We start from the raw sequence: 27,950 nt of genomic DNA on the forward strand, positions 1-27,950 counted from the left end.
TCAGTTTTTTTGCAGATAAAACTAATAAAGCTATTTCTAATTTAACGGTTTCCTGAAAATTTCTTCTTGAATGTATTTAAACACATGTATTCTTCAAATAAATAATCGATGGAAATATAACCTATATATCTATCTACGATTTCTCTCAGATGCTCAATTACATCATTATCAAGAGTATAATCATCAAAAACAACACAAACGTTGATGTCATAGTTTTTACATGAATATTCTATTCTCAGAAACTATTTTGAACTAAAAAGTAGCATACATCTCAGCAACATTAAATGCTGGTATATAGCTGATATTAGACCTTTTTTTGGGAAAGAAAGTTTTTGGCCTTCTACTTCTCCATCTTGTTACAAAAAATGTGGGAATCTTTCAAAGAAATGAAAGGAGCAATCAATTTCAAAAATTTACTTTATACAAAGATGTGTAGATCATGCAAAGAAGTAATTTTCAGACACAAACTGATCCTCTCGAAACAGCTATTTTCATTCAAACATTGAATTATACAAAAACCACTTTTCTCTATTCCGTTTGTATTTCAAACATGTATTTCAACGATGGAGACGTAGAAGATCAAAAATTTTCGTTCTCAAAAATTAATCTCTCCTGAAAATATACCCCTTCAATTCATACCTTTTATATTAATGTTGCTCTCTTATACACTGAGTCTGTTAGTTTCATCCAAAAAAAGAGTCATCCGCCTTACTGGAGACCCAAACATCTTCAGCAATCTTGACAGTCTATAGAACATTGAAGGAATTTTGGAAACATGACTGTCTTCAATAAATACTTCCCGTAAAAAGTTCGATTGACTTGGCGTGCTTGATTCCATCCAGGGCGATATATGTCAGAAGTATGCGGAAAAATACAACTGACTATCGCCTCTGACCACAACCTATAAGCCCGAAGTACACTTTTTGAAAATTACTTAACTCAATCCACACGTCCTCGTGAGAACTTTCCAACATCTACAGCTACTTAAATTCAACGCATATCGCTACGTTCGCACAGGTACCGCTCTTTAAGCGCTTCAAGGATTTTCCTGAATGCTCGTGCATCTTATGCAGCACATCGCTTAAGCAGAGCGGCGCAGAAAGACACATCGCAGCTCATCAAGGAATAATTTTTCCCCCTCGAAAGCGTGAACTTTTTGACGTGCTGCTCTGTTCATTAACACGCAAATGGTTACCTGATTGCTTATCTGTATCAATTCATATTGTAGTACGAGTATTTTGTTACGTCTTTACCCGTGGGTTTACCAATAATTGACTTCACTGTACAATAATTAAACTCAACTTTATTTCACTATTAATATGTTTAAAATAATTTTTTTCCTTTAACCAGCTATCGCACCCCTACGAACGACAACCTTCAGAAGTCGAAACTTGTGCGAGCTAAGGACTAACGAAGTCTTACCTTTTAACGTACGATTCCTAACACGGGTTGGACGATAGCAAGTGAAAATCGAGCGTTCAGTCTGGGGTTGAACCATCGACTCACACATCGGCCGATTGACTGAGTGAACTAAGCACCCACAAAAAAAAAATCTGATTTTCCGTTGATTACCTTTAACTAAAACTTCAACATAACAAAACTTCAATTATTCAAATATCTATCGCCTTATTAAATCGCTCTGCACCGCACTGTTCGCGAAACTTTACTATATCGCTATGCTCGTAGGTAGAGTTTATATGCGGCAAACGAACTATCCCTAAACCGATGGAGAATTCCTCAGGAATCCATCGAAGCCGGTAGAATATTCGTCGAAATTCCATCGAAACGCCTGCTGGGCTGCGATCGTGGCCACGACGGCCAGCGGCGGCCGCGTTATCTTTTTTCAGGGGATGATTCACAACAATATCTATCTATAACCAGGGTAACCACGCGGATGCAACCTCAAAGGAGAGCCGCACTGAAGGTTTGGCGCCTTTGAATTGAAAATTCGTTAAAAAATAGTTATAATAAAATAAACTTCAATAAATATTGATTTCTTGTCGTCACTTCAAAAAGTATAAATAAATGAAAAGATCATTCTTAAAATTGAAAATAATTACAAAATATTTGAGATCTACCATGCAAAATGAAAGATTATCTGGTTTGGCGATATTAGTTGTAATTTCCATTTTACCTTAATTTGTTGATTGAATATTTCATTTAAATTGAAAGGGGTATATTTTTAGGAGAGATCAAGTTTTGTATAAATATAGAGAAGTAGAAAGCCCCTTTCTTTCCCAAATATTTTATTTGTTTTTTGTCTGGTTTGTTTTTTCCATTGTAACCGATTCCAAAAAGAAAAATTCGGGATCTTCAAATCCATATTATTTCATTTTAAAATATACCCACAAATAAAAAATAAATGTTTTTATACTTTGCAATATCAAAATATGTTTAAAATATGTTTTTTTCCGTTAATGAGCTATCGCACCCCTATGAATCACAACCCTCAGAAGTTGAAACTTGCTAAGGACTAACGAGGTCTTACCTTTTCACGTGTGATTTCTAACACGGGTTGGACGATAGAAAGTGAAAATCGAGCGTTCAGCCTGGGGCTTGAACCATCGACTCACACATCAGACGATTGACTGAATGAACAAAGCACCCACGTCGAACCGCCTGGCTACCGACCGGTAGCCGGTCGAACCGCCTGGCTACCGACCGGTAGCCGGGCGGTTCGACGGGCTGCACATGGGCGCCAATCACCCTTGCAGGAGCCCTGCCTTTAGCTCCTTTAGTTTACCCTTTACAAAAAATGTCAAATGTCATATATGTTTTCATAATAGAAGTATCATTTTCTTTGAAACAAAATATTCCTATTGGATTCTCCATTACAAAAAAATTTGTTAATTTGAACGAATTTGTTTATGCAATAATAACAACATGTATAACATAACATGTATTTTACATTTTTAATTAGTCTATGGTAATTCTGGAAAACAAGTAAATTCTAAACAATATCGGGTTAATAACTAGTATAATTCTCGGAATATTATGAAAACAAGTTTATTAATATTGATTAACTTCTTGTTGGTCTTTCAATAGGAATTTGCTTGTTTTTGTTTGTTGAATTCAGAGACTCCAGCAGGTTTAATTTGTATCCTTCATTATCTTTATGTACCATATCATAATTCATTTCGAAATCGTAGTTGTATCCTTAAAGGCGGTAGGCATGAGTAAAATCAATATTTTTCAATAGATTTTCTTTGTGTTTTGAGATTTTCATTTTGAAGTTTCTGGAGGTTCTTTCTATTATTTTTCTTTTTTTTTAAGTACAAAACACAAGCACCACAGGAAAATCCTTAAGGCGCTCTCAGAGCAGTGCCTGTGTGAAAGTAGTGATTCACATTGGTTTGAATCGCTGGAGATTAAATCCATGTGGAAAAACGTTCTCGGGAAGTTTATTACACATAAACGCAGTTCTCCAGGTGAAAGAGTTCTTAAACAGTGATAGTATCTATAGAAGAGAGATGTTCCAGACTATCAAGGTTGCACGTGATGTTCGTGTTTCCAATCAGGTGGAAAGCTCTTTTCTGGATGGAATCCAGCAACTTTCGGGTATGTTTGGGACAGAGCTCTATACATGGAAACAATACTCTAAAGAAGGTCTGATCTGAGACTTATAAAGTTTCAAAAGTTGTTAAGGTATGTATACAGTTTTCTGGTTCGGAACAGTGTTCCAAGCTTTTAAGAAGTAGCCTTAGCAATTCCAGCGACATGATTGTGTCCATTTTAACACCCAACAAACTTAAAGAAGCAGAAAGTGGAATTGTGTGACGTGACATTATTATATCCGGTTCGGAGATATTTTCTTGGAGAAAACCGATGCCTGAGTTTTTGTGGCATTGAATTGAACTGGTTTCTTTCTCTGTACATATAATTTTTTGTGAGGCCACGTAACGTGAAATACAGTCATATCATTATTTTTTCACTTAGTAGTTGCTGAAGAGTCTTATTAAAGAAGCAAATGATTGAAAAACTGATGTTTCCTTTAATCTTATATACTGAGAAGACTAGTAGTCGATGAAAATATAAAATAACGATAACTTGCTTCAAAACTGAATTTCACTAGTTCGGACTTCCATTGTCTACTATATAAAATGATTTGAAATCCCTGAAACAACTAAAAAAGAATAATTAAAAATGAATAGCTGAAAATAAGAATTATATTAACCAAAATAAACCTGAAATGAAATAATAGTGAAATAAAATACAAGTAAAAATAGAAAAATTGAATAAATAAAAATAATTAAATGAAAAAAGAAAATAAAAAGTGGAGAGATTCCAAGTCACTTCCAAAACGCCATTCTTAGACGTTTTGGTGAAGAGGACCGACACTAAGTGGGAAACATCTGTATACCGAAAACCCACTCATACGGGACAGTATCTGAACCACGAATCCAACCACCATCAATCGACTAAAAGAGGAATCATCAAGACTCTATTAGACCGTGCTTTTGGGCTTTGTAATACGAAGTAAGGTCTCGAGAAGGAACTAGACATCATCAAAAATGATCTTCAACGGAATGGAGACTCCAAAGCGATGGTAGAAAAGACTTTGGCTAGAAGACAGCAGGAGCCTTGCAAGGAAGAGAAGCCGTCAAAACCAGTGCTTGCACTTCCCTACATCAGAGGATTATCGGAGAGGATAAGAAGAATTGGTTCCAAGTACAACATCAGAACCTGCTTCAGATCCGGTAACAATATCCGTAACAGCCTCACGAAAACCAGGCCACCAATCGCTTACTGCGATTCCAAGAATTGCATTTACCGAATACCCTGTGAGTGCGGAAAATCCTATATTGGTGAAACTAAGAGGCCATTGAATGTTCGCGTTGTCGAGCACAAGAAACACACACAGCGAGGGGAAACCAGCAAATCAGGAATAGCAGACCATGTTTGGACCAATCAACACATCATCGAGTGGTCCCAAACTGGATCTTGCACAGAGAGGAACATTGGCTTAAGAGAAAATTCAAGGAAGCCGAATACATGTTGTCCAACAACGTATTCAGCCAAGCCAGCGTAGAAATACGCAATATATGGAAACCCAACATCAAGCGAAAAATGGTCAATTCCCGCCAAAACGGTCATCTCCCACGGAACCAGTGAAGCGGAAAATGGAAAGCGGGGTTAAGTGAAAGTACTCGAACGACCTATAAATAGTCATCTCTCGGAGGAATCAGTACAGTCATCACCCGAAGACGATTGTAGATACATACTAACAATCGAAATGTCGTGAACTAACGTGACTTGGAATCTCTTCACTTTTTATTTTCATTTTCTTTTTTCATTTCTTTATTTTTATTTATTCAATTGTTCTATTTTTACTTGTATTTTATTTCACTATTACTTCATTTCAGGTTTATTTTGGTTAATATAATTCTTATTTTCAGCTATTCATTTTTAATTCTTCTTTTTTAGTTGTTTCAGGGATTTCAAATCATTTTATATAGTAGACAATGGAAGTCCGAACTAGTGAAATTCATCATGAAACATTGTCAATCACCTTTACTTTAAAACTATCCTGGAAACTAGAGTAATACCGAAAATTTTAGGGTCTTAAAAATATATATGCATTCCATGTTTTAATAACTCTAGTGAGAATACTCATTCTCCCGAATGTTGTAGAGATTTTTGAATCACTATTTATGGTAATGAAGGAATCATTGTATCTTTCGATCATTAACAAAATCATTGAAGCTTTTTAAAACGGAAAACACATGGAAATCAAATGACTATCTATGAAGAATGAAATTTATTAACAATGTATTGACGTTCCGTTCATCCGCTGTGACTCACATCTTGATTTGCACACATCCTCAACAATGCTAATATTAAATTGTAATCGATTTAACCTGCGAGAGGTCAAAGAAGTTACAAACCTTTATGAAATCCACCTGAAAAATTTACTACAACTTCATAATGGTTTTGTAAGCAGAACGAAAGTATCGTAAAATCATTGATAACTTGATGAACAATTTTAGAGCAGTACAGTAAAATAACAGAACAGAAAAAATAAAACAAAAAACACGTTTGTAGGAATTTTTTTAATTTGTACGAATTGGGGTGAAAGTAACCTGGTTAAATTCAATGCCACAAAAACCCAGGCATCGGTTTTCTCCAAAATGGTTAATGTCTCCGAACCAGATATAATAATGTCAGGTCAGACAATTCCGCTTTTTGCTTTGATAAGTTTGTTGGGGGTTAAAATGGACACAAATATGTCTTGGCACAATAATGTCGCTGGATTTTTTCAAGGACAAAACACAAGCACTACAGGAAAATCCTTAAGGCGCTCTCAGATAGGTGCCTGTGCGAAACTAGCGATTCATATTGGATTTGAATCGCTGGATATTAAATACATTTGGAAAAACGTTCTCAGGGAGTTTATTCCACTAAAACGCAGTTCTCCAGATGAAAAAGTTCTTAAACAGTGAAGTTAGAGATGTACTCCGTTGAACCTCAAAACGATGAGCAGCCACAGCAGCAAAGGCTGCCTCTCAAGAGCTTGGAACACTGTTCCGAACCAGAAAACTGTACACATCTCAGCAACTCTTGATGATTTATAAATCTCAGATCAGACCTTCTTTGAAGTATTCTTCCCATGTATGGATCTCCGTGCCTAAGCATACCCCGAAGCTGCAGGATTAGATCCAGAAAGGAGCCATTCACCTGATTGGAGACACGAAAATCATTTGCAACCTTGATAGTCTGGAACTTCGAAGAAAGGTTGGAAATTTGTCCCTCTTTAATAGATACTTTCACGGGAGGTGTTCAAGTGACTTGGCGCATTAGCTTCCACCAAGATGGAAACATATCAGAAATACGCTAAAGGCTGTGACTGCTCATCGTTTGAGGTTCAACTTCACTTTGTACTCACCTATTGCTTGAAATATAATCAATTGAATCATTTAATTGATTAAACTTATCAAAAAGGAGCCATTGTATGGAGGAAAGACAATAATATATGGGTGAAAATAAATATTCCCCTATTCTAATGTTGTTTTGTAAACATGCATGTTTTGTGAAATCTATAAGAATATAAATATTCAATTTTAAAATCTTAATGGACATTCGTAAGTACCAGTCCACAGAACCGGTATTGTCTTAATACCTGAGCCATGTTTTCAATCTTGTTGAGGTTTCTTTCTCCGGAATACAGAGTGAGAAGTTATTTAGAAATGACTTTCACGTGAAGAAACAAGTTCGTCGCTTAATCTGTACACAGTATATGTTGTCCCGGGAGTTTATTTAGTGAATGTTTTTCAATTTCTGATTTGTATCATCTCCATCAAGGTATTATCTGGGTAAAAAGTTTTCAAATAATCATTCTCAAAATAAGTTACTAGCTCATTTTTCTTGAATTTCACAAAAATTAATATTCTCATCAGGCTAGGTGAAAATGTAAACTACAGAATATTATCAAAATTTATTTGAGTCCAATAATAATACAACTTCATTGGCAAATCACAAAATGAATTGTAAAAAAAAATTAAAGTAAGATTCAATTGACACACTTTCAAAAGAAGAAAATATATTTTGAATTAATTCGAATCCATTAATTCATTAGTCGCGATTTACCTCTTAGAATCATGTCAAAATACGTATTGTTGTTACATATTGTATTCTTATGTATCTATTTTTGTATGATATGAATTACGGTATGTAATAAATTGATGTGTTTGAATTTATTAAAAACTTATTTCCTTCATCTTAGAGCATATTAATGAAAACTTGTTTTTGAAAATGTTTTTCAGGCGGTCCGCCATATTGCATTTAAATTGACATACTTTTATATTTCATATTCTCTAAATTAGTATACATCAAACCCTTCAATTTGATACCCATATTATCATGGGTGTGCATTAAAAAGCTTGCCCGCCATTTTAGATTTGAAATAACGTCATCGTATATTTTTTCAGCAAACCTCTCATTTGATATTCGTATCATGGTGATGCATAAAAAAACTAGTCCGCCATATTGGATGTGGAATGGTTTCAATTGGCTAATCATGTAGTGCTATCCAAACAAAATTTCAGCTCAATCGGTTGAGGATAATTGCTTCAGAATTCTGTTGCGAGATTTGACCCGAACAAAGCAAGTTGAATGAAAACTTAAAAGAAAAAATACTATTTTTTGTCTAGAGCGAAGTTCAGTCTGGGGCTTTTCTTACACTTACTGACATTTGATCTAATTTGATTTTTTCTGGGTATCCAAATATATTTTTCTTCAAAAAATTCTCGCTCAAAAAAGTATTTCTCTACATAAAGTCTTTCATTTAAAACTCTCATATATGACATATCGTTTATCTTTGCCTCGTTCATCTGTGATATTCGAGGATTGAGTTCTTTGTCGATCCCATAGATGGCGTCAACATAAGGGAAGATTTCGTCGCCCTTGTTTCCTCAGACTTGTTCTTCAAAAATAGTTGAATCCAGCAATGCATTTGTGGTTCACTCTAGTACCACTGGCGGCTCGAAACAGTGTTATGTGGTGTCGGATCACAAATGCATTGTTTTTTAATATCCGTATGTGAAAATAGCTATTTTTTAGTTTATATCTAAAAAAGTTTAAGGGTGCTCTTTTGAGTTCAAATTGATATGTATTCATTTTTCTTCATTTTATTGGAAGTTGCCCATTCCTTTACATATTAAGGAAGCAGAAGAAAGTAGAAAGCCTTTAAACGTTTTTTATTATTGAAAATGCTGTACCTACATAATTTGATTCGGTAGATTTGCTCAAACAGTAAATATGCTGAACTGTATTTATGTGGATTTTTTAATGAAACAAAATAAAATGATATGAAATGAAATATCAGCTATTTTAAAAAAATATTTGCTTTAACCAATTATATATTGTTTATTGTAATCGAGTGAAACCTCATTGTTACTCAATTGTTATAAAATGAAAACATAATTATATGGAAACAGATACATGTAAAAAATTATCAAAAAATATATATTGCCTGAATAATTCATTAAATGTTCTCCATTAGCTCCTGGCTCAAAAACTTAAAAAAAAACCTTTGAGGATTAACTTTAAAAAAATACGAGTATTTTTTATTCCTTTGCATAATACAGGTCAAGCATGTAATGCATAAAAATTATTCAAAACAAGTTTCATTTCTATATCGGGTCCACGACTATACCGAAAAAAAATTGACAGCGGATTAAAAACATTATAGGGGTACACAAAATCTAAAATTTATTGTGGGAATGGAATATACAGGATTGGTAAAAATAAACCAACAAAATAGAAAAAGTGTATTGCAGTGTAGAGAATTGACGTAATTTTCAAACAAATACAATCTTATAAAAGGTTAAACTGGAAACTCTAGAATAGAATAAATCCAAATCAAGCAATTTTTTAATCAGCAGAAATGCAATACTCTTCTTGACGCGTGTTTCATCAAACAAGTTGGTGTCTTCAGCAAATGAAAAAACTCATCTCCATTGTTGTCATTTGATATTTTTCAAATAAATCCTCTTTGGGAGAGATAAAATTAAATAATGAAGTTTAAGTAAAAAAATGTCATTTTGATAACAACACTGGTCTGTCTAACGATTTTGCCGGGGACAATGTGAATCGGGTTCAAGATTTACAATATTTTATAGTAAATTTCATGAATGTGATATATTGTTAATTTAAATCAATTTCCTGAATATTGTGAATAAAATTAATAATAATACTTTCATCATTTTTCTTGAAGAACCATTCTACAGTTGAAACCAGTACCGAAAAAACAAAGCATACGTGATCCAACAGTAGACAACACTATTTCGATAGGTCTCATCAGTGGTGTTTGACTGAACCACGAATGCATTATTCGACTACACTGCCCTTACAGAAAAAACCTGAGTATAAGTAACCAAAATGCCCTTAAATGATAATCCTGAGTATAAGTAACCATGGACATCTCCCTTTATGGAGTTGCAACCTGTGATGTTTATGGATTAAGTCTTCTGTCGATCACAAATATGGCGTGCATGCTTACTTATAACTATTTTATACTGGATTTCAAAAAGAAATTCAGTATAATGAGTAGCACGAATGGTAAATACACACACGATGTTCATTTCATTCTGTTTATTTTATCAGTTCTGACAAATAATGTATCATTTCAGCAAAATGGTTTATGGGTCAGAAAACCACAAGCCTTTCGGAATGGATAACTACGGCTTTCAAGATTCCTCCCATAAGAAACTTGGCCGGTCCGTCAGCGTCAACGTTGAATCTTCCAACTTACCCCTTTATAAAACCACCACTTCCAACACCCTCCTCGGCTGGCGACGGACTCGGGACGATCCCGAAGACATCTTGGAAGAGGAACTTCCTTCAGATGACTTCGAGTACATGGAATGCGGACCATCACCTCCAGCAGATCACACTCCCAACATCTACGAAAGCTTTGAAGAATTTTCTACCAGTGCCGACTTGACCGTTCAAATATGTCACGACACAATCAAGATGAACCTTATGGAGCACATGAAATTGAGTTCTGGCAGACATCAGCTATTAGATGACATTGAGAATAGGAAAACTACATCCGACAATTTGAATGAGGTTTTTCACGGTGCATCAAAAATTGAAATCAACATAGCTTTTCTCTGGGCAGCTTTCATGAAACGGTGGGATTTATTTCCTGGCCTATTGAAACTAGGAGCTCAACTGCGTTATCACGAACCTAGTCAAGGTCTGAGTGCTCTTCATTTAACATCATTCAGCGGCTGTGTTGACGGAACTCAGTATTTGATATCTCAGGGATGCGACGTTAACGCTCTTTTCAAATGCTATACTCCTTTACATTGTGCAGCGTTCGGAGACAGTCCTGAGTCAGCTCTCGTGCTCCTTAATAATGGCGCTAAAGTGCAAACTTTGACTAATGGTCCTCACAGTTGTCACGAGAGTGTATTGCATTGTGCTGTTCGCGCCAATGCAATTGCCTGTGTTAGGCTATTTACTCAAGAAGGTGCGGATGTAGGACAAGTTGAAGACACTGGAGTATCACCTGTACATCTTGCCGCAGACCTGGGCCACCCACAGTGCCTTAAAATTCTTCTGGAATCCAAAACGTTCAATGTCAATACCAGAACTAAGGAAAAGGAACAGACTCCCTTACATCTTGCTGCCGAAAGCGGGTACGTCGACTGTATAGAAATTCTGCTAGATCACAGAGCAGATGCCAACCTCAGCAATCATAGAGACCAAACTCCGTTACACTTGGCTGCTAGGGCCCAAGCATTTGACTGTGTGGAACTACTTCTGAGGAAAGGAAACGCTAATGCCAACATTGGAGACTGCGATCAACGTACGCCTTTACATGCCGCCGTAGGCAAAGCAGCTAGATCTTACGATATAATAGATATACTGTTGAACTACGGAGCAGACGTCAACGCTAGAGACCAATACGGTTATACACCTTTACATATAGCAGCTTTGAATGAGCTGTCGCAGTGTGTAGAAATTTTAATTTACCATGGTGCCGATGTGACAGCCAAGTCCAAGTTTGGAATGACCGCTCTTGGAATCATAACGCGAAAAACTCCCGCGTCCTTAGGTATGGTTACACATAAGTTGGATTCCGCCATAACATTACATCATCATCCCGAATCTTCCAACAGAGAAGTTGAGCTCAGGTTGGACTTCCGCGGAATACTCCAGTACTGCCATCCTCGAGAAATAAGTTTTCTGAATACTTTTGTAGACGAAGGACAAAAAGAAATTTTGTTACATCCACTGTGCTCTGCTTTCTTGTACCTGAAATGGGAAAAGATCAGAAAGTACTATGTGGCCAGAATGGTGTTCTGTTTTATATTTGTTTTGAGTCTTTCTTTGTATGTTCTGACTGCTTTAGCCCACAACTGCTATAACCACGGAAAAAACATGAACGATACGCAACCACAGAATGTCATAGAACTTTGCGAGAAGAAATCTATGATGGGTCACATGCTCAGAAATAATCCGTTTGTTATAGAGATGCAGTGGTTTGTTCTGGTTGGGATCACCTGCTGCGAGATACTCAGGAAGATATACGGTATTGCCGGATATCCGAGTGTTAAGCAGTATTTATCTCACCGCGAAAATATAATAGAATGGACGGTAATTGTGAGTGTGTTCGTCATTTCTTTCATCTACACAGGAAGGACCTACACTTGGCAAAACCACGTAGGAGCTTTTGCTGTTCTATTCGGATGGACTAATATGATGTTGATGGTTGGACAGCTTCCCGTTTTTGGATCTTACGTTGCAATGTATACTAGAGTACAAGGGGAGTTCGCAAAGTTACTACTGGCATATTCTTGTCTATTGATTGGCTTCACCATTAGTTTTTGCGTCATGTTTCCTGATTCGTCGACTTTTGCGAATCCATTCATCGGACTAATTACCGTTATGGTAATGATGACGGGCGAGCTCAGCTTGGATTTATTGGTAGACGACGATCCTGAAGATCCGCCGTTTTTACTTGAAGTTAGCGCACAAGTCACTTATATTTTGTTTCTTTTATTTGTGACGGTAATATTGATGAATCTCTTGGTGGGCATAGCCGTTCACGATATACAGGGACTACAAAAAACTGCAGGACTATCCAAGTTGGTGAGACAAACTAAATTGATTTCCTATATGGAATTAGCTCTGTTCAACGGTTATCTACCTCAGTATTTGCTTAACTTGTTGCACTGGACTGCCTTGGTATCTCCGAAGGCGTATCGTGTTGTGTTGAACGTGAAACCTTTGAACCCAAGAGAGAAAAGACTTCCGAGAGATATACTGAAAGCCGCCCACGATATTGCCAAAAAACGTAAACGATTCGGACCGACTGTGTCGACTAACGGCACAATTGTGACATGTGCAAAAAAAATAAACAATAACTTGGATCAAAATAGTGAAATTTTAGAATATAATAATACCCTTCCATTGTTACAGAATAAAATCGATAGAAGTGCTGAACAAATTGAACATTTGAGCAAAGAAATTCAAAGTTTGAGAAGTGCCTTTGAAGCTAATCAGAAGTTGATTGAACAGGTGTTGAATACCATATTACATAACAGAAAAAATAGCAAATAAATGAACTGTGCTCTTATATGGTCATATAGTTTTCAATGCATATATTTTGTATTATTTGCAAAAAGCCATAAAATGTATGTAAGAATTAGTTTTTAAATAGTTGCTTGTTATTTTGTATAGGTTAGAAAAAAATATACAAATAAAAATCAAACTTGTGACATATTTGGTTAAGAGAGTAATTTATTTTTGATGAAATGTAAGCAGAGTTGCACATACTTTTTATGTGAATTTAATTCACAAATCACAATTCCGTGCCCAGCTAAAACTTCAATATCATTTTTACTCAAAATATTTTTACTATTTCAAATCCAATTTTGATTGTTGAATTTGAAATATGGCTTGGTTTTATTATTTTAGAAATGATTTGAAGCCACTAGGAATTAATTATGAATCCAATTCAAGAAAAACAAATCACAATTCTTTCACTCAGATTTTTTTGTTGATTTTCAAATTGGAGAATATAGAACAAATGTTTTTTTGAATCAATATGAGCTTATTGGAAATAGAAACTAACAGGTGATAATGCAACTTTCCTATTCAATACTAACATGAGTGTACTCAGTAATCAGTACCCTTTAAGAATTATTTTTGACTTGGTATTCCAGGTGATTGAAATTTTAAAAATATATCTGAAAGAATAGAATGATTGACAGCTTCTTAAATCTTGTGCTTGCTTCCAGGTTACAACTCGAGACGATTAATTTCAGTTCGATTTTTTGTAAGGATTTAACTATTCATTATTCAAAATGTGATATTAGATAGATAGGTACCATAGTAACTATTTAATCATGGCATAACATTAAAAAATTATGGGATACATAAAACTATTGAATGATGATTCCTTTTTTGTGTGGTTGGTTTATTTACCTGTACACTTCTGTATAATAATAAATAGTCATTCATTAAAAAAATAGGGTTTTTTTGACTTGACTATCTCACATATGATCAATACGTTTTTCCATCCTGTGGCGCTTTCTGACATAAATTACAATTATTTTGATATAGTGAGGTAATGCATACAGCAGGCCTTGAAGATAAGAAAGTAGACTGAGTCAAGCAGCCCCTTCAAATTAATCACAGTAGCATTCACCAAGAGAACATGGAAAGAGGAACTTCGAGATAAACACATTACAACTGTCGGGGGGAAAGTTTGAATATCCGAAAGTGATGTTAGATCTCAGTTGGGTTGAAACCAACATCTAAAAAAAATAAGAAAAAGTGGAAACCTAAGGTCAAACATGGGGATTTAAACCATACATGATATAATGGATTATACAAACAATAGGTCAATGACCTGATAGCAAAATATGACAAAAATGATTGCTATTAATAATATAGGACTTGCTTGTATAGGAATAGTGGGAATAGCAGTACAAACCATACCTCATGCCTTTAGCAACATTTGAGACTTTCTTCAATCCACCCATTTTATATTTTGTGGAAATAAGAGATGTAAAAATAGATAATTACCGAGCTGACTCGTGATTGACTTGATTAATGGATGATCTCATTTACTACTTTGCTTGTTCTTTATTATTGTAATAGATAGATTCTTCGAAAACATAGAAGAAAACCAAAGTTTAGATTTTATGCTCAATTTTATTTGTTGTTAATTAATCGATTGTTGTTGATGTTGTGTTTTCCAATCTTTGCATTCGTAAAAAAAGATGTCGAGATCTTCATATAATAGCCCCGTGTTTGCGGGACTGATTATGATGTCTCCTGATATTGACAATATCTGCCAATATTCATAGAATATTCTATGAATATTGGCAGAAAGAAAAATTCATAGAAATTGTAAGAGTGTTTGGATGTGGTCCGTCACTCTCTCAATTCCGGCTCCCTTCAGGAGATCATTTATTCAAGTATATCGACCGCTATCCATGATGATAGAAAGTACTTTATTTTGCATCCTTTCCAGCCATTGAAGAGGTGTTTTCTTTAGGTTGCAAAATATTGGACAGGCGTATAGCATTGCTGATCTAATCAGCTTTTTGTATATCAATACTTCGTTATTGGTGCTGAGCTTTGAATTTCTGGCAATAAGCGGGTAAGTCTGTTTTATTGCCGCTCCAGCCCTCTGTATGGCTAGGCTGATATGTTTATATAAATCTACATAACACACCCACTCGGTCAATATACATTGTTTTCCAGGCGGAAGTGTACGCAATCCATCAATGGACAATTATTTGAGGCCTCGACGGAATGTTGGGCGGCACTTTCAGTATTTTTAAACCCGAGATTAACATCCTGACTGATCTGGGAATACCATGAAGTAACAGAACTGACAGACAGTAATGGATGGACTCTTCACTGGTTATCGGAACACCCATAAAGATTGGAAAGGAAAACAAAGAAACGCTTCAACAGAGCGGGAATTGGATCAGAATAATTATAAGATTACTTACTGGAAACTGTTCGCTTGAAGGATAACAAAAAAGTACAACAAAATTGATGTAATGAGTGTTATGAAAATATGGAAGGAAAAACGTAATAAATCATCTTTGGTTGATGTTTTGAACTAGAGAATTTCGACTCTGGAATTATGGATTTTTTAAATTTTGACTAACGACCTTAGCAACTGACCAGAACGGTTACACTGTCGAATAATTCATTAACAACTCTTTTGTTAATCAGCTCTTTAGTTTCCTTCTATTTTTGACTTGAATTGACTGCAAATATTATCAAATCTGTCAGTTTTTGGTGCTAGTATTTTTTATCACTCACTTTAAATGAGATAGATATTTAGAAGTGGTAGTTTTGTTGAAATAAAATGTTGCTGTTATGAGGCTATGTTTCAATCCCTGATAAAAGAATTACCTTAGCTAATTCAGGCACGTATACCGATGGATATTCAGAGTTGAATCAAATACTGGATCCAAGATCAAAACCCCTCCTTGAAATATTTTCATAAGTAATTTCCCAGCAGTAGACCGCAGCCCGTGGTATATTTTTATGGAATCATTTGATACCTCTAAAAATTGTATGATTTCTATTAGACTGAAGTAGAAGATGAGCCTCAGCATATGCCGACACTTGTATGTGGTACACGTGAAAATTTCAGAAAAAGGAGTAATTTGCCAAACGTTCTTGGACGGTTTTTATGAGTCTAATATAATACTAAAAACACATTTTCTAGAAAATGACCTCTTTGTGCATAGTTGATAACAAATCTCTATCAAAAACAGTAATTTATTTTGTTATGTCATACAAATTAGTAGTCTCAAGGGAAGTAAACATTAGGTTAACAAAATAAAAATAAATAACTTTGAACCCTAATTCTAGGATGATCTAGGGGTGGTCTGACATAAACCAACTTATTTATAAGACATGACTACAAATAACCTTTTTGATATGAAAAACTACTTTTGTAAAAGCCATACGGGTAAGTACCTTTGCATATAGAAGTCATTTTTCGAAGATTTTTGAGTAGGTACACCACCTACAACTGAAATTCATCTTTTTACTTCCAGGTCTATTGAAATCATATTTTCAAGAAATCCTAAAATGCAGAATAGGCTTATGGGACTACAAGTCGTGCCTATTATTCCTAATTTCTCGTTTTAAGTAAACAAATATTTTTTTTTCTTACGAGTCAAATTGAAAAGGGTCATTATATTCCAAAAATGAATTTAATAAATTTTCAGTGTATTATACTGGAAGAGTAACAGGATGATCTAGATGTACAGCAACTATACATTCGATTATTTGTAAACATATTCCTTTTACAGTAATTCACAAAATTAAATAATACAAATGTCAAAAACTGCATTGCTTGTTATGAAAGAGAAGATTGATCATAATGCTTTAGTTTCATGCAAAGAAAGAGTTTTGTTTGTCACCTATGTTGATAAAAGCTTGTTTCATAGTTATTTTAGTTTGAAATTCTTCTTCACCAAAGTAAGCGATTAATTCTATATTCCATTTTCTGAATAGGGGTTTCATCTACTCATTCATGTCCCATCACTGATACATATAACACCATGTGGAAATACATGGTCTAAAGCAGAGGTCGGCAAGTAGATTTAGGTGGGGTCCTGATACTGTGGGAAAATTTTGACGAGGTCCAGAAAAAACAACTGATAAAAATTAAGTGTATCCATTGTATAATTTTGGGCCAAACATGTCCCAGAAGAATATGAAAACTGTTAAGAGACTAGCTATCAATTTGGCCACTATGTTTGGCTCGACATACATATGTGAAACATCTTTCTCAAAAATGTATTTTTTGAAAAACAAATATTATTCGAGATTAACAGACGCTCACCTAGAAGACACACTTCGAATTTGCTGTTCCTCTCGAGGACCAAACTATAAAAAACTGGCTCAAGACCGTCGGTGTAGTTTCTCACTTTAATAAGAGGTCTTGATTTCTTTTATAACTCACAATGTGATTTGAAACCAAAATAATATGTAGCACTTTATTATTAATATTTGTTTTTTTTTCTGGACCCCGTTAAAATTTTCCAACAGTATCCGGATCCCACCTAAAACTACTTGCTGACCCCAAAAAACTGCAGAAACTCAAGTATATCAAGTTGGTATATTGATAAATTTGTTCGAATTAGAGAGGTGAAAACGACATAGGACAGTCGAAAAGCCAATATGGCAGCAGTTTAATAAATCTTTTCTGCTCCCTGTATGCTCAATATCAAGGCCCTTAATTCTACTCAATATTTCTGTGACCACAATAAATCGACTGAATATTATTTTCCTTTAGTGTCTTGTTGATATTAATTTTCAACTCATTCCATTTTCAGTTACTTTTTCCTTTAATTTTCTCAAACATGTTGAATAAAGTTGACATCGAGTGCAACATTGTAGGCGGAGGAACATCTGGACAAGCAGGAGCTTTAAGGTGGGGTATTGCCTGGGGACTAAGAAGCTTCGTGGATAAAGATACGATTGAGAAAATGAGATTAGGTAAGTGATACTCCATTGAGAGAGACAGATAGGGGGGAGGTATAATGGAATATATTCCGAAAATGCACCTTCTCTCAAGCTGATCAACTCTTGGAAATGTATTCAATACATTTTAATTTCCAAAATGTATCTAACGGTGATATATGTCTTTAGAAAATTTTACTAAATAATATTTCAACACTGTAACTTTAAGATCTTGTAACCTCCCACAGAAGTCAATAATGATATACCTGCAAATATCATTACGAAAACAACAAAAGCTGATCCAAGTTATCAAACACAAGGTCTGTTCAAAAAATGAGGTGAATTTTCATTTCAGTAATATTTATTTATCAATTTCTATTTTGTCCCCTTTAAAGTAGTCCCCATCAGATATAATACCGTTGTGCTAGCGTTTTTCCCAATCCTCAAAGCAGTTCTGATATGCACTTTTTGGCATGTTCTGTTTTTATCTCCTCCATTTTGCAAACAAGCAATGACAAGTGAGCAGGTGCATTATTGTGATGCAAATGACATGAATTGTTTTTCCACAATACCGGACCTTTCCTTCATATTGCTTCTCGCAAGCGGCGCATAACTTTAAGATAATACTCCTTATTGCATAAGCCAACCGATAGGCCGACATCCTCAGCAACTTCTCTAATAGCGATTCAACAATTCTCCTAACAATTTTCTTCACGTTCTCAACACTTTCATCGGTTGTTGATGTGCTGGGGTGTCCGGCGCTAGCGTTGTTTTTCACATCTTCCCGACCTTATGTGAAAAGTTTGTACCAGTTGTAAACATTTTTCTGACTCAGAATACAATTACCATATGTTTCTGTCAATATTTCAAGTGTTTTCGAGAACTCAATTCCATTTTTTACACAAAATTTGAAATAAATTCTTTGATTGATTTTTTTTTCGATAGCTGAAAATTTCCGAACACGCCAAACACTTTCAACTTTTATGCCTCTCTAAAATCGCTAATCAAATGCATGTAGCCTGTGAAATTTGATCATTCACCTTATTGAACAGACCTCGTATATCATCTACTAATCTTTTTTCAATTTTCATATAGCGGGTCTTTTGACAAGGGACTACCGTACAAAAGAGAGAAAGAAGCCAGGACAAAGGGGAGCCAGAAGAAAATACACCTGGAAGAAACGTTAATATTATACAATTGTTGGATTATTAAAATGAAAAACTAAAAATATCGTTTTTTAATGAAAATATTTGACAAGAAAGTGAAACTTTTTTGCATGATCTACACATCTTTGTAAAAATTTTATTTTCAAATGAGTTGCTTCCTTTCTTCATTTGGAAGATTTAATATCAAGATAATTTCACCAGAAATTGATATATGAAGAATATTATTTTATTTACTAGTAGTTAAGGAAAAATTATAAATTTAAGTCAATGAACATTGAAAGAAAAATTCAAATAATACTGACAAACTGGGTTAAAAAAAAAAACAAAAATCGCTGGTTCTGGTTGTTCTGTTCTGATGGTGTCCTAAAAAAGTAAGTGGGTATTCTATAGATTCACAGTTCCGCAAAAATTCTGCAACTTTTGATATAATACTTAAGTTTGAAAGTATCGAGCGACACATTTGAGGATCCTATCATTTACTCAAAGTATATTTTAAAAACAAGAAAACTGTCTGCCATATACTTACTATATAAGAAAATATATCCACATCATATTCTTTGAATAATGAAACTCAAGTTTTTGTCAGCTACGAGTATAATAAAACATTTTAAAATATCACATTTCATCGAGAGGTCTCAGACCTAAAATAATCATTCCATTTTTCAATACTTCTCTGGCAGTGTTGAATAGTAGTAATCTCTGAGAGGCAACATCAAGGCTCATTCCTTTGACTCGAAGCATTTTGAAGGCTTTATTGATATGATTGCTGAAATGAAACATTTAAATATTTTATTTTTAATAATTGGTTGATGTAATTTTACCATAAACGAAAGAGATAATTGACCAATATATATGCTTCTAATTGTTCATTAGCTTTGTATAAAATATCGTGAAATTTTGCCAACTCCTTCAATAATACCAGGGCTTCAAGTTCATTCAAAATTTCTGGCACACATTCCTTAGCTGGAATGGCTCCAGAATTTCTTTCTAAACTGTTTAAACGACAGTGTGTATATTGCAGTCTTATCCCAGTGTCACCATCGACCTTAAAACCAGAGCAAAGCATGATATACATATTACATGATATATTTTGACCATATTAGCGAAGTTAGAAAGGGAGTTTGAGGAAATTCATCACAAGCAATTCTTTTGGGTGCGAAATTTCAATTTTTACACATTATTTTGCTTTTGAATAAGTATATGTTGCAGATGGGAAGTCAATTATTTAGTTTTTTTGATAAAAAATTTGATAAAAAAATTTTGTGATGAACAAATAAATACTAATGTTATGTTCTATGCTAACATTATTTCCCAAGGTGTGTTGTTCAAATCAACCACAAGAACTCAATGTTGAAAAACTTCGCTTGAAAAAGTGATTCCAAACGCACCAATATGGTCTACATCTTTCACCTGTAAAACTTTATCCCAATCAAATTGGTAGTCCTTCTGTCTTCGCCTTTTCAAATCATTTACAATAACGCAAGAGATTCCCAAGATGTCTGCAGTTTCTCCATCACTGATAGGCACTTTAGTAGCTGAAGAAATAAAAGTTAGCTTTGAATGTATATAAATTTGGAATTATGTAAAAAGTTTGTAACTCTGGGTTGTATATTTTTGTGTTTTTTTTCTTTCAAATTATTTGCCACAGTATAACGAATATGAAAGTCAATCATTAATGAACATTTTGATAAAAAAGTTAGGGAAGATTAGTTTTTGGGAAAAAACTTTTTGATTTTCCACATCTCGAATATAAAATGTGGAAACTTTCGAAGAAAGGAAGAAAGAGAATAGCTACAATAATATTTTCATAAATATATGTAGAGCATATACGGAATTTTCTTTCAGATACAAACTAGAAAAGAAATCCTTTAAAAACAACTACTTTTACATGAACATTGAATTACAGGATAATCACTTTTTCCCAATTAGATTGTCTACAAACATCCTTTATTGTATTGAAACGGATATTATTCATAAGAATACTACACAATGAGATATATGAAAGACAATTAATATAAAATGTCACTTCCTTTCTTTGGAAGTTTTCCACAATGACGCAGAAGTAGGAATCCAATAAGATTTTCTCAAAAAAAATCAAACATTTTTTGACATCCGGAATTATTAACATAGTACAAATAGAGTTTCATGGTAAGCTATATCTGTTGCTAGGCAACCTACGTCACTGTAATTGGAGTAGTAATTGTTCGTTTTTTTATTGTAGTGATATCTGGGGAAGATGGACAAAAATCACTTGAATATATTGCCAGTAAAATAAAAGCAACTTCGGCAAGTGGCTATACAAAAATCACTTGAATAAATATACTCCCTTGTGAAATAAAATACAATAGTCATGAAATACTGAACTTGAACTTACAATAAGTTGTTTTACAAGGTTCATTCGAGATTTTCTTGAAACATTTTTAATTCAATGAGACATTCTATTTTTTATTGAATTGTTCTCAAACAACTGAACTCAACACTATCATATTTAGCAAAAATTATATCAATCAATTTCAACAACAAATGACAGCTGCAACCACCAACGCACTAGTAACAAAATCAATGTGATAATTATTTTATGTGAGAGGGTTCCATCATTATATTTCATTTATTTTGTTCAATGAATGAAAATGATTCTAATAATAACAAGCTTTAGTTCGAAGGTTATATCAAGTCAGTTCTCTGTCTGTTTAAAATCTGTTTTTCCGTTATTCAGCTGTCGCCCCCATACGAATGACAACTCTCAGAAGTTGAGAAACTTGGGCGAGCTAAGGACTAACGAAGTCTTACCTTTTAACGTGATTCCTAACACGGTTGCAGAGTCATCCCAGCTTCAACCAGATAAATTCTCTCAAAAAAAATATCTGGTCGAGGCAGGAATCGAACCCACAGCCTTCCGATCGTGAGTCGAGCGCACTACCACCGCGGCCAATTCCACAAGTTATTGCTGAGATTTTGAGATATAACAATCATCCTCACATTTAATGCACAAACCTATAATATCTGCCGCAGTAGTAGACGAAAAGTTTGGTGCTATGAGTTATCTCAATGAGTTGTCATTCGTTGAAATATTTCGATTATACCTATCAAATCAGTTTCAAATCAAAATCACCTATCACTAAGTTGGAGTACTTCCACTTCCGTTTTTGCTCAATAACAATTTGTAAACATCTGAAATTTGCATGAAAGAAAATATCCATGCAGTTTCAGGGTTAAACTTGGTTACTTTGATCCTAGTTGAAAATATTTTACTCTTTCTGTTTGTATCTGAAATTTTCCAAGTATATATCTGTTTGTATCTGAAGTTTTCTAAGTATACATCAATAATGGTTATATAACAAGTAGCAAAAAAGGCTTACTTGGTGACTGAATTTGCCTCTTGATCATCATTTCTCTACATTCATCCAAAATATCTTTCAAAAAAACTGCAGTACCTTTCCTAGTGCTCATACCCCTTATCCTACCAAACTTGACATGATGAATCCTATCAGCCCAAGGCAAATCCATTTTGTAAATGATATTTTTTAATGAATGAAAGTGATCTGTTTGACTATTATCTACTACGTAATACATCCTGTCAAAGTTATACTTTTTGAATCTGTCAATAGCTGCTGCTATATCTCTGGTCAAGTATAAAGTAGAACCATCACTTTTGATAACAGAAACTTCTTTATCATCAATAAGAGCAACTTCTTTCCCATCTTTATCTTTGTGGATAATGTTTTTCTTGCGTAGTACTTCAATTATATCTTGAATATGCTTAGCACTGTAATCTGATTCATAGTTATATTCGTCGAAAGTAACCCCTAATCTACTGTAAGTGTTTATTAGTTCCTTTTCAGAGTAGTCCATGAACTCTCTCCAGTATTTTAGATGTTTTTCTGATCCATTTTCTAAATGTGCAAATTCTGCCTTGGCTTTTTCAAAAATGCTAGAATCTTTTTCAGCTAACTTGTTCGCATATAAATAGGACTGATAGAGCAATTTGAGAGGGTTTTTTTTGATATCTTCTGGTGTATACTTCAGGGCATCAACACCCATTCTTATGAAACCAAACTGTGTGCCCCAATTACCCAAATAATTTAACCTAGTTACTGTATTTCTTGAAAAGATATTCAGGTTGCTTATGAAATTTCCGATTATTGTTGAGCGCAAATGTCCAAAATGGAATGGTTTGGCAACATTAGGAGAACTGTATTCAACTACAATATTTTTTGGTTTGAAATTAAGATCAGGCTGAGCACAATTCTCCATTACATCTTTCATAAATATATTTTTATCGATCTCAAAAGATATTTTTCTGTTTGCTCTGTCTCTGACAAGTTGAACATTCTTGATAATGTCATCTGGTTGTATTTTTAAAATTTCTGTAATGTTTGTTACACCAAGTTGCGTTTCCAAAATGTTTAAAGGTAAACTTAGTTCAACTTTATTTTCATCATTGGTGTTTCCTATATGTATGAGTGATTGGAGTTCAGAGGGCGAAAATTTAGTGGTTTTATGCAGAGAATCTATCACCTAGAATGAAAATTTTTCATTTAGAAAAATATGTCAGTCACTGAATTGAATGTATGTTATTACCTTTCTTCCTACATACAATTTCAATTTGGTGGACATAGTCCAGTGAAAATAATGTGGGATGTATTATCGATGAAAAATATTTTAATTGTAAAGGACACATAAATTTTGAGTTTGATGAGAATTTGAGGTTAAGTATGCACTACACCCGAGAATACCTACCACAGAGAAGCGACATTAACGTCGGATACTTTGATGTTCGGTGTCCCAACTCCGAACCGAAGATTTTGACTGATAGACAACCTGGTTCACTGAGAAAAATGACCTCTCAGCGATATACACTAATAAAAATACATACTCTTACGTTCTAGTATAGTACGTGAGCTCACTGTGAAATATAAAATTATAGTGTGAAGGGCATCTTACTCCATTCAATTTTTATATTGCTAATTGGACAACTTTCGCAGTAATAATAGAGAATATTCAACTATGTGGCCAATTTATTATTATTTATGATGAATTGGCTTTTAAGAAATAAATTAAATTACTTTATTTTGTAAATCCAATTCATTAGATAGAAAATTAAAATAAAGTTACGATAATAGAATAATGCTTATATTATATAATCATTTTATATTCTCTGAAATAAATAAGTCCACTAAGGATGAAATGAATAGAAGTGACTTTTGTTATTTTATGTAATCTTAACTTAAACTTTCATCAACAACATCAATACAATCTGAGGGTTCTAATTAAGTAAGGTTCCAAATGAAAAAAATAATGAAACAAGATATTTTATCAAAAACTCTTAATTTATAAATGTGACAGAATCTTAAGTTTCCTTTTTACAGTTTTACCTTTGGTATTATTGATGATATTAGTATATTTGATACTATAAAAAAATTTTCATTCTTATGAATAGCTTAATTATGTATATATATTTTAACATTATTTCCGCATTGTTGTCTTAGAGCACCAAAAAAATTTTCAAAACAATCTGAATTGAGTCGTCTCGTTTTTAAATATTTATAATTTAATTTGTAAAGCTTATCCCATATGTTAATTACACTATTCATGGAAATAATCCAGCATTTTTTAAATTTGACTCGATTTGTGACATTTTTGTCCTCTGAATTGAAAATTTCAACATTTTTCAAAAACGTTAGAGCCTCTTCAAAAAAATCTAATTGGAATTTCGAAGCTTCAAAAACGTTTTTGTATTTATAGAGATGTCGTAAAGAACACAAATTCAACAAATCAAAAGTTATTGAATGTCTCTATTACTTGAATTGTCCCAAAAGAAGAAGCAGGAAGTAAGTTCATTGCTACGAATGCATTCATTCCACTGGCAACTATACGGTTTAGAACTTGTGTTGCTAGATTCGCTTTCATTTTTTCAAAATTGTTTGGAGTGATATGTGATTTGGTAAGATTTGGTGCAAGTCTATAAAATTGCCCTATGTCTTGCTCATAAAAAGAGCGCACAAAAGACCAAGATGTACTTTTGCCTTCAAAATGAAATGAATGTTTTAAAAAATTGTTTCTAGTGGCTTTTATAAAATGACTTGGATCAAAAATATAAACAAGTTTTTTACCACCGAGCTCAAATTCAGATTCTTCTAAAGTGACCCCTAATAACTTTGCCAATTCATAAAAGTTAGAGCCCATGTCACTCACGATGCCATCAACATGCAGACCTATATTGGATAATTCAGAAATGCACTTATCCAAAATATCATGTAGATTTTTTGCTGGTAGCTGTGATTCAATGAAAAAAAAAAGCAATCGGTTATTTCCAGGGAGAATAAAGTCCTGTAGCCATAATAACGAGAACATTTCTACATATGGAATTCCTCTTATTTGCCTCTCCAATATCTTCGAAACCAATAATTTCATCACATCCTGTATCAATAAAAAAATTGGATTTTAAAGCCATCTCATCTATAGATATCACACATCGCTTGTCCTGTTCGAGCATTGTTTTAATTTTAATTTCAAGTGCCTTGAATATTGCTGAATTTCCAAAGCCCGGCCTACATGATATTTTTTGGGTCACCGAAACATCGTTTTGTTGGAAGAGTCAATAACTTGCTAAGATGTCTATAATTCCTAGAACTTGAAAAGTAGTTGATCAAAGCAAACTGCTTCACTTCTGAAGAATATCTGCGAGATATAGGTTTCTTGTTCTTTTGTACAACATGCGATTTTATCACTTCCGATAAAGGATTCTCAAGAAACGCATCACACCCTTTAAAAACGTACTCACTGATAAACCGGTTGTCGCCTTAGATCCCTTTTTGATTTTCTCCCTCCGTAAAATTTTCAATTTACTTCGCAATCTTCATTTTCTTGGAGTATTGCTGCTTAATTTCAACTCAGATTGAGTGAAAGTAGATGGCGAAAGTAAAGGTGGTGAAATTCTTTCTTCGCATTCCACATTTACACTGCAGGTTGAAACATTCTGCAAACCAACTTCTCGAGAAGTACTTGGACCTTAAACAAAAAAAAATAAATCTGCTTATCTACTCAAAAAAATCGAATTTTTGGTCAGGAATGAAACCTGAATAAGAGAGTGCTCATTACAAGGTGTAATTTACATACTATCTAAAAATATAAAATTCAAATGGTGTAACCACTTACTAAAATTAAAAATAAACTTACCATCTACGGTCAAGGAGAATGAAGGCATTTCATCATTTGCGTTTTTCACAAAAGAACACTTTGAGGGTGGAACAATTGTGATATCTGAAAAAAAGATTAAGTCTCAATTTCCATAATAAATCTACGTTACATACCTGGCAGAATGATCACTTTTTTATCAGGTACTTGAGATCGGTCTTTTCCGGTTTTTAAAAGGGAAATATTGTCGGTACTGCTTCAGGTAGTAATGTATTTTTCACAGTTCCCTTTCATATGTACCTACTTTCAAAATGATGCTCACAAGTTCTGTAGTTTTTATGAAGTGATTCGATTTTTGGTAGTAAATCTTGCCAACTGCAAGCTTCCAACCAAACTTTTGCCCTGTAGGAAGAAATAATATATCAGTTTTGAAGTTGTTCTTTTGTATTTTTCTTTTATAAACAGATCTATTTAATTTATGATGTATTGTTTGGAACCTTTGGTGTAGTAATGAATATTACTGGAGTTTTATCTTCCTCTTGAAGATGATCACTTGGTGATCGAAACACGTGTCGAGGTGTAAAAATAACGATTTGGTGTTGGGGAAAAACTCCAGTAATATTCAGATCTATTTAATTTTATTTATTTGATTGAAAGTATATTCAAGATTCCCATTCATCGTCACATATTTAGAAAATCGAAGTTTGAAAATAGTCAGTAATTTACTTTTGGAATATAGCAAATTTAATTATTTCTCATTACTATCAGTTTAGATATACATTTCCCAAACATATTTCCCAAGATGTATAAAAATATTTACCTTTCGCAATCTTGGGGAAATCTGAAAATACTCGTTCCTTCACCGGTTCTAGCTGAACAACCGCGGAAAACACAATAGTAACCAGGCATTTCGATTTTCACTTCTTATAAATACACACAAAATCTAGTTTTATGTTGATATTAGTTTAACTCGTAGAATTTCACTCGAAGATTGTCACTAGTATCGATTCAAAAACACACAACTACTGTGTCACGATTGATTCTTCAAAACCAATTATCTCCTGAAAACTCTTGCCTAAATAGCATAATTTCAATGTATACAGAGCTAGGTAGGTACTCTTTGTAACTAACTACCTACCTCATTATGTTTGCTCAGTGCTCACAGACTAATGGAGACAACTAAGCCCGAGAATGACGTGGAGACAACCAAGTCGACGCATCCGTCTACGAAAAAGGGACACAAAATGGCCGTCTTTGTCGCTTCTCTGTGGTAGGTATTCTCGGACTGCACTGTCAAAAGAAAGAAGACGGTTCACAGCAGAGTTGCCAATCTGATAGAGAGATAAAGATCGAAAGTCGTACATACCAAGTCAAATTTGCATATTTTTCAAAAAATTACTGTAGACTGTTAGAGAATCTCAAAATATCTCTCTTAAACTATAATTGTATCAAAAGCTATTAATTTTGGACATCCAGCTGGACAAAGAAACTCTAATGGCGTATCAAAAACAGTCAACTCTAGTATTTGAAAAAAGATATACTTCATGAACACAATACTTAATATTTACTACGTTTATGCACATGGCAGTATGAATCTTACACTGTATCGTACTCCGTACAACTACTCAAATTACCGTATGTCACAATAATTACCATACAGATTGGCAACACAGGGTTAGTATCTGTAATAAT

At 34.0% G+C, this 27,950-nt stretch overlaps 3 protein-coding genes across 11 annotated transcripts in view; 2 read left to right on the forward strand and 1 right to left on the reverse strand.

The window, feature by feature from the left end:
- Positions 1-13,979, forward strand: part of wtrw (ankyrin repeat domain 61 water witch) — a 43,801-nt gene extending 29,822 nt beyond the window's left edge. For 2 of the 8 annotated variants that reach the window (XM_023164353.2, XM_074181889.1), the window contains exon 2: positions 10,128-13,979. In XM_023164353.2, the coding sequence (XP_023020121.2) occupies positions 10,132-13,068 (2,937 nt within the window). In that variant the 5' untranslated portion in view covers positions 10,128-10,131 and the 3' untranslated portion in view covers positions 13,069-13,979. The other 6 variants (XM_074181893.1, XM_074181895.1, XM_074181891.1 and 3 more) reach the window with 6 other exon arrangements.
- The window catches only part of mRpS9 (mitochondrial ribosomal protein S9), a 66,606-nt gene extending 47,423 nt beyond the window's left edge, over positions 1-19,183 (forward strand). The window contains 2 exon segments of the mRNA XM_023164356.2: positions 17,829-17,991; positions 19,051-19,183. Of these exon segments, the coding sequence (XP_023020124.1) occupies positions 17,829-17,991; positions 19,051-19,142 (255 nt within the window). The 3' untranslated portion in view covers positions 19,143-19,183.
- Positions 19,184-19,697: 514 nt separating this feature from the next.
- Positions 19,698-23,892, reverse strand: ArgRS-m (Arginyl-tRNA synthetase, mitochondrial). 2 transcript variants are annotated; one of them, XM_074181898.1, is made up of 5 exons: positions 23,703-23,888; positions 22,481-23,639; positions 20,532-20,656; positions 19,943-20,166; positions 19,698-19,887 (listed from the first exon to the last, which is right to left on the reverse strand). In XM_074181898.1, the coding sequence occupies exons 1-5, from the start codon at positions 23,736-23,738 to the stop codon at positions 19,737-19,739; spliced, it is 1,695 nt and encodes a 564-aa protein (XP_074037999.1). In that variant the 5' UTR covers positions 23,739-23,888; the 3' UTR covers positions 19,698-19,736. The 2 variants fall into 2 exon arrangements, with proteins under 2 accessions (XP_074037999.1, XP_074038000.1); XM_074181899.1 differs by lacking the exon at positions 19,698-19,887 and having other exon boundaries at positions 20,021-20,166; positions 20,510-20,656; positions 23,703-23,892.
- Between the last annotated feature and the right edge of the window lie 4,058 nt (positions 23,893-27,950).

The sequence above is a fragment of the Leptinotarsa decemlineata genome, unplaced genomic scaffold (assembly GCF_025532065.1).
Source record: "Leptinotarsa decemlineata unplaced genomic scaffold, Ldec_3_MD MMD2_tig00026317_RagTag_RagTag, whole genome shotgun sequence".
NCBI classification, from domain to species: Eukaryota; Metazoa; Arthropoda; class Insecta; order Coleoptera; family Chrysomelidae; genus Leptinotarsa; species Leptinotarsa decemlineata.

What these genes read in the sequence shown, in the direction of transcription:
- ArgRS-m (XM_074181898.1), bottom strand. Translation starts at nt 23,738, where the DNA reads ATGTCCACCAAATTGAAATTGTATGTAGGAAGAAAG. An exon ending in AATTGTATGTAGGAAGAAAG is followed by an intron (nt 23,640 to 23,702) that starts GTAATAACATAC and finishes TTTTCATTCTAG; the next exon opens with GTGATAGATTCTCTGCATAA. An exon ending in ATTGGGATAAAGTTTTACAG is followed by an intron (nt 20,167 to 20,531) that starts GTGAAAGATGTA and finishes TCTGGTTTTAAG; the next exon opens with GTCGATGGTGACACTGGGAT.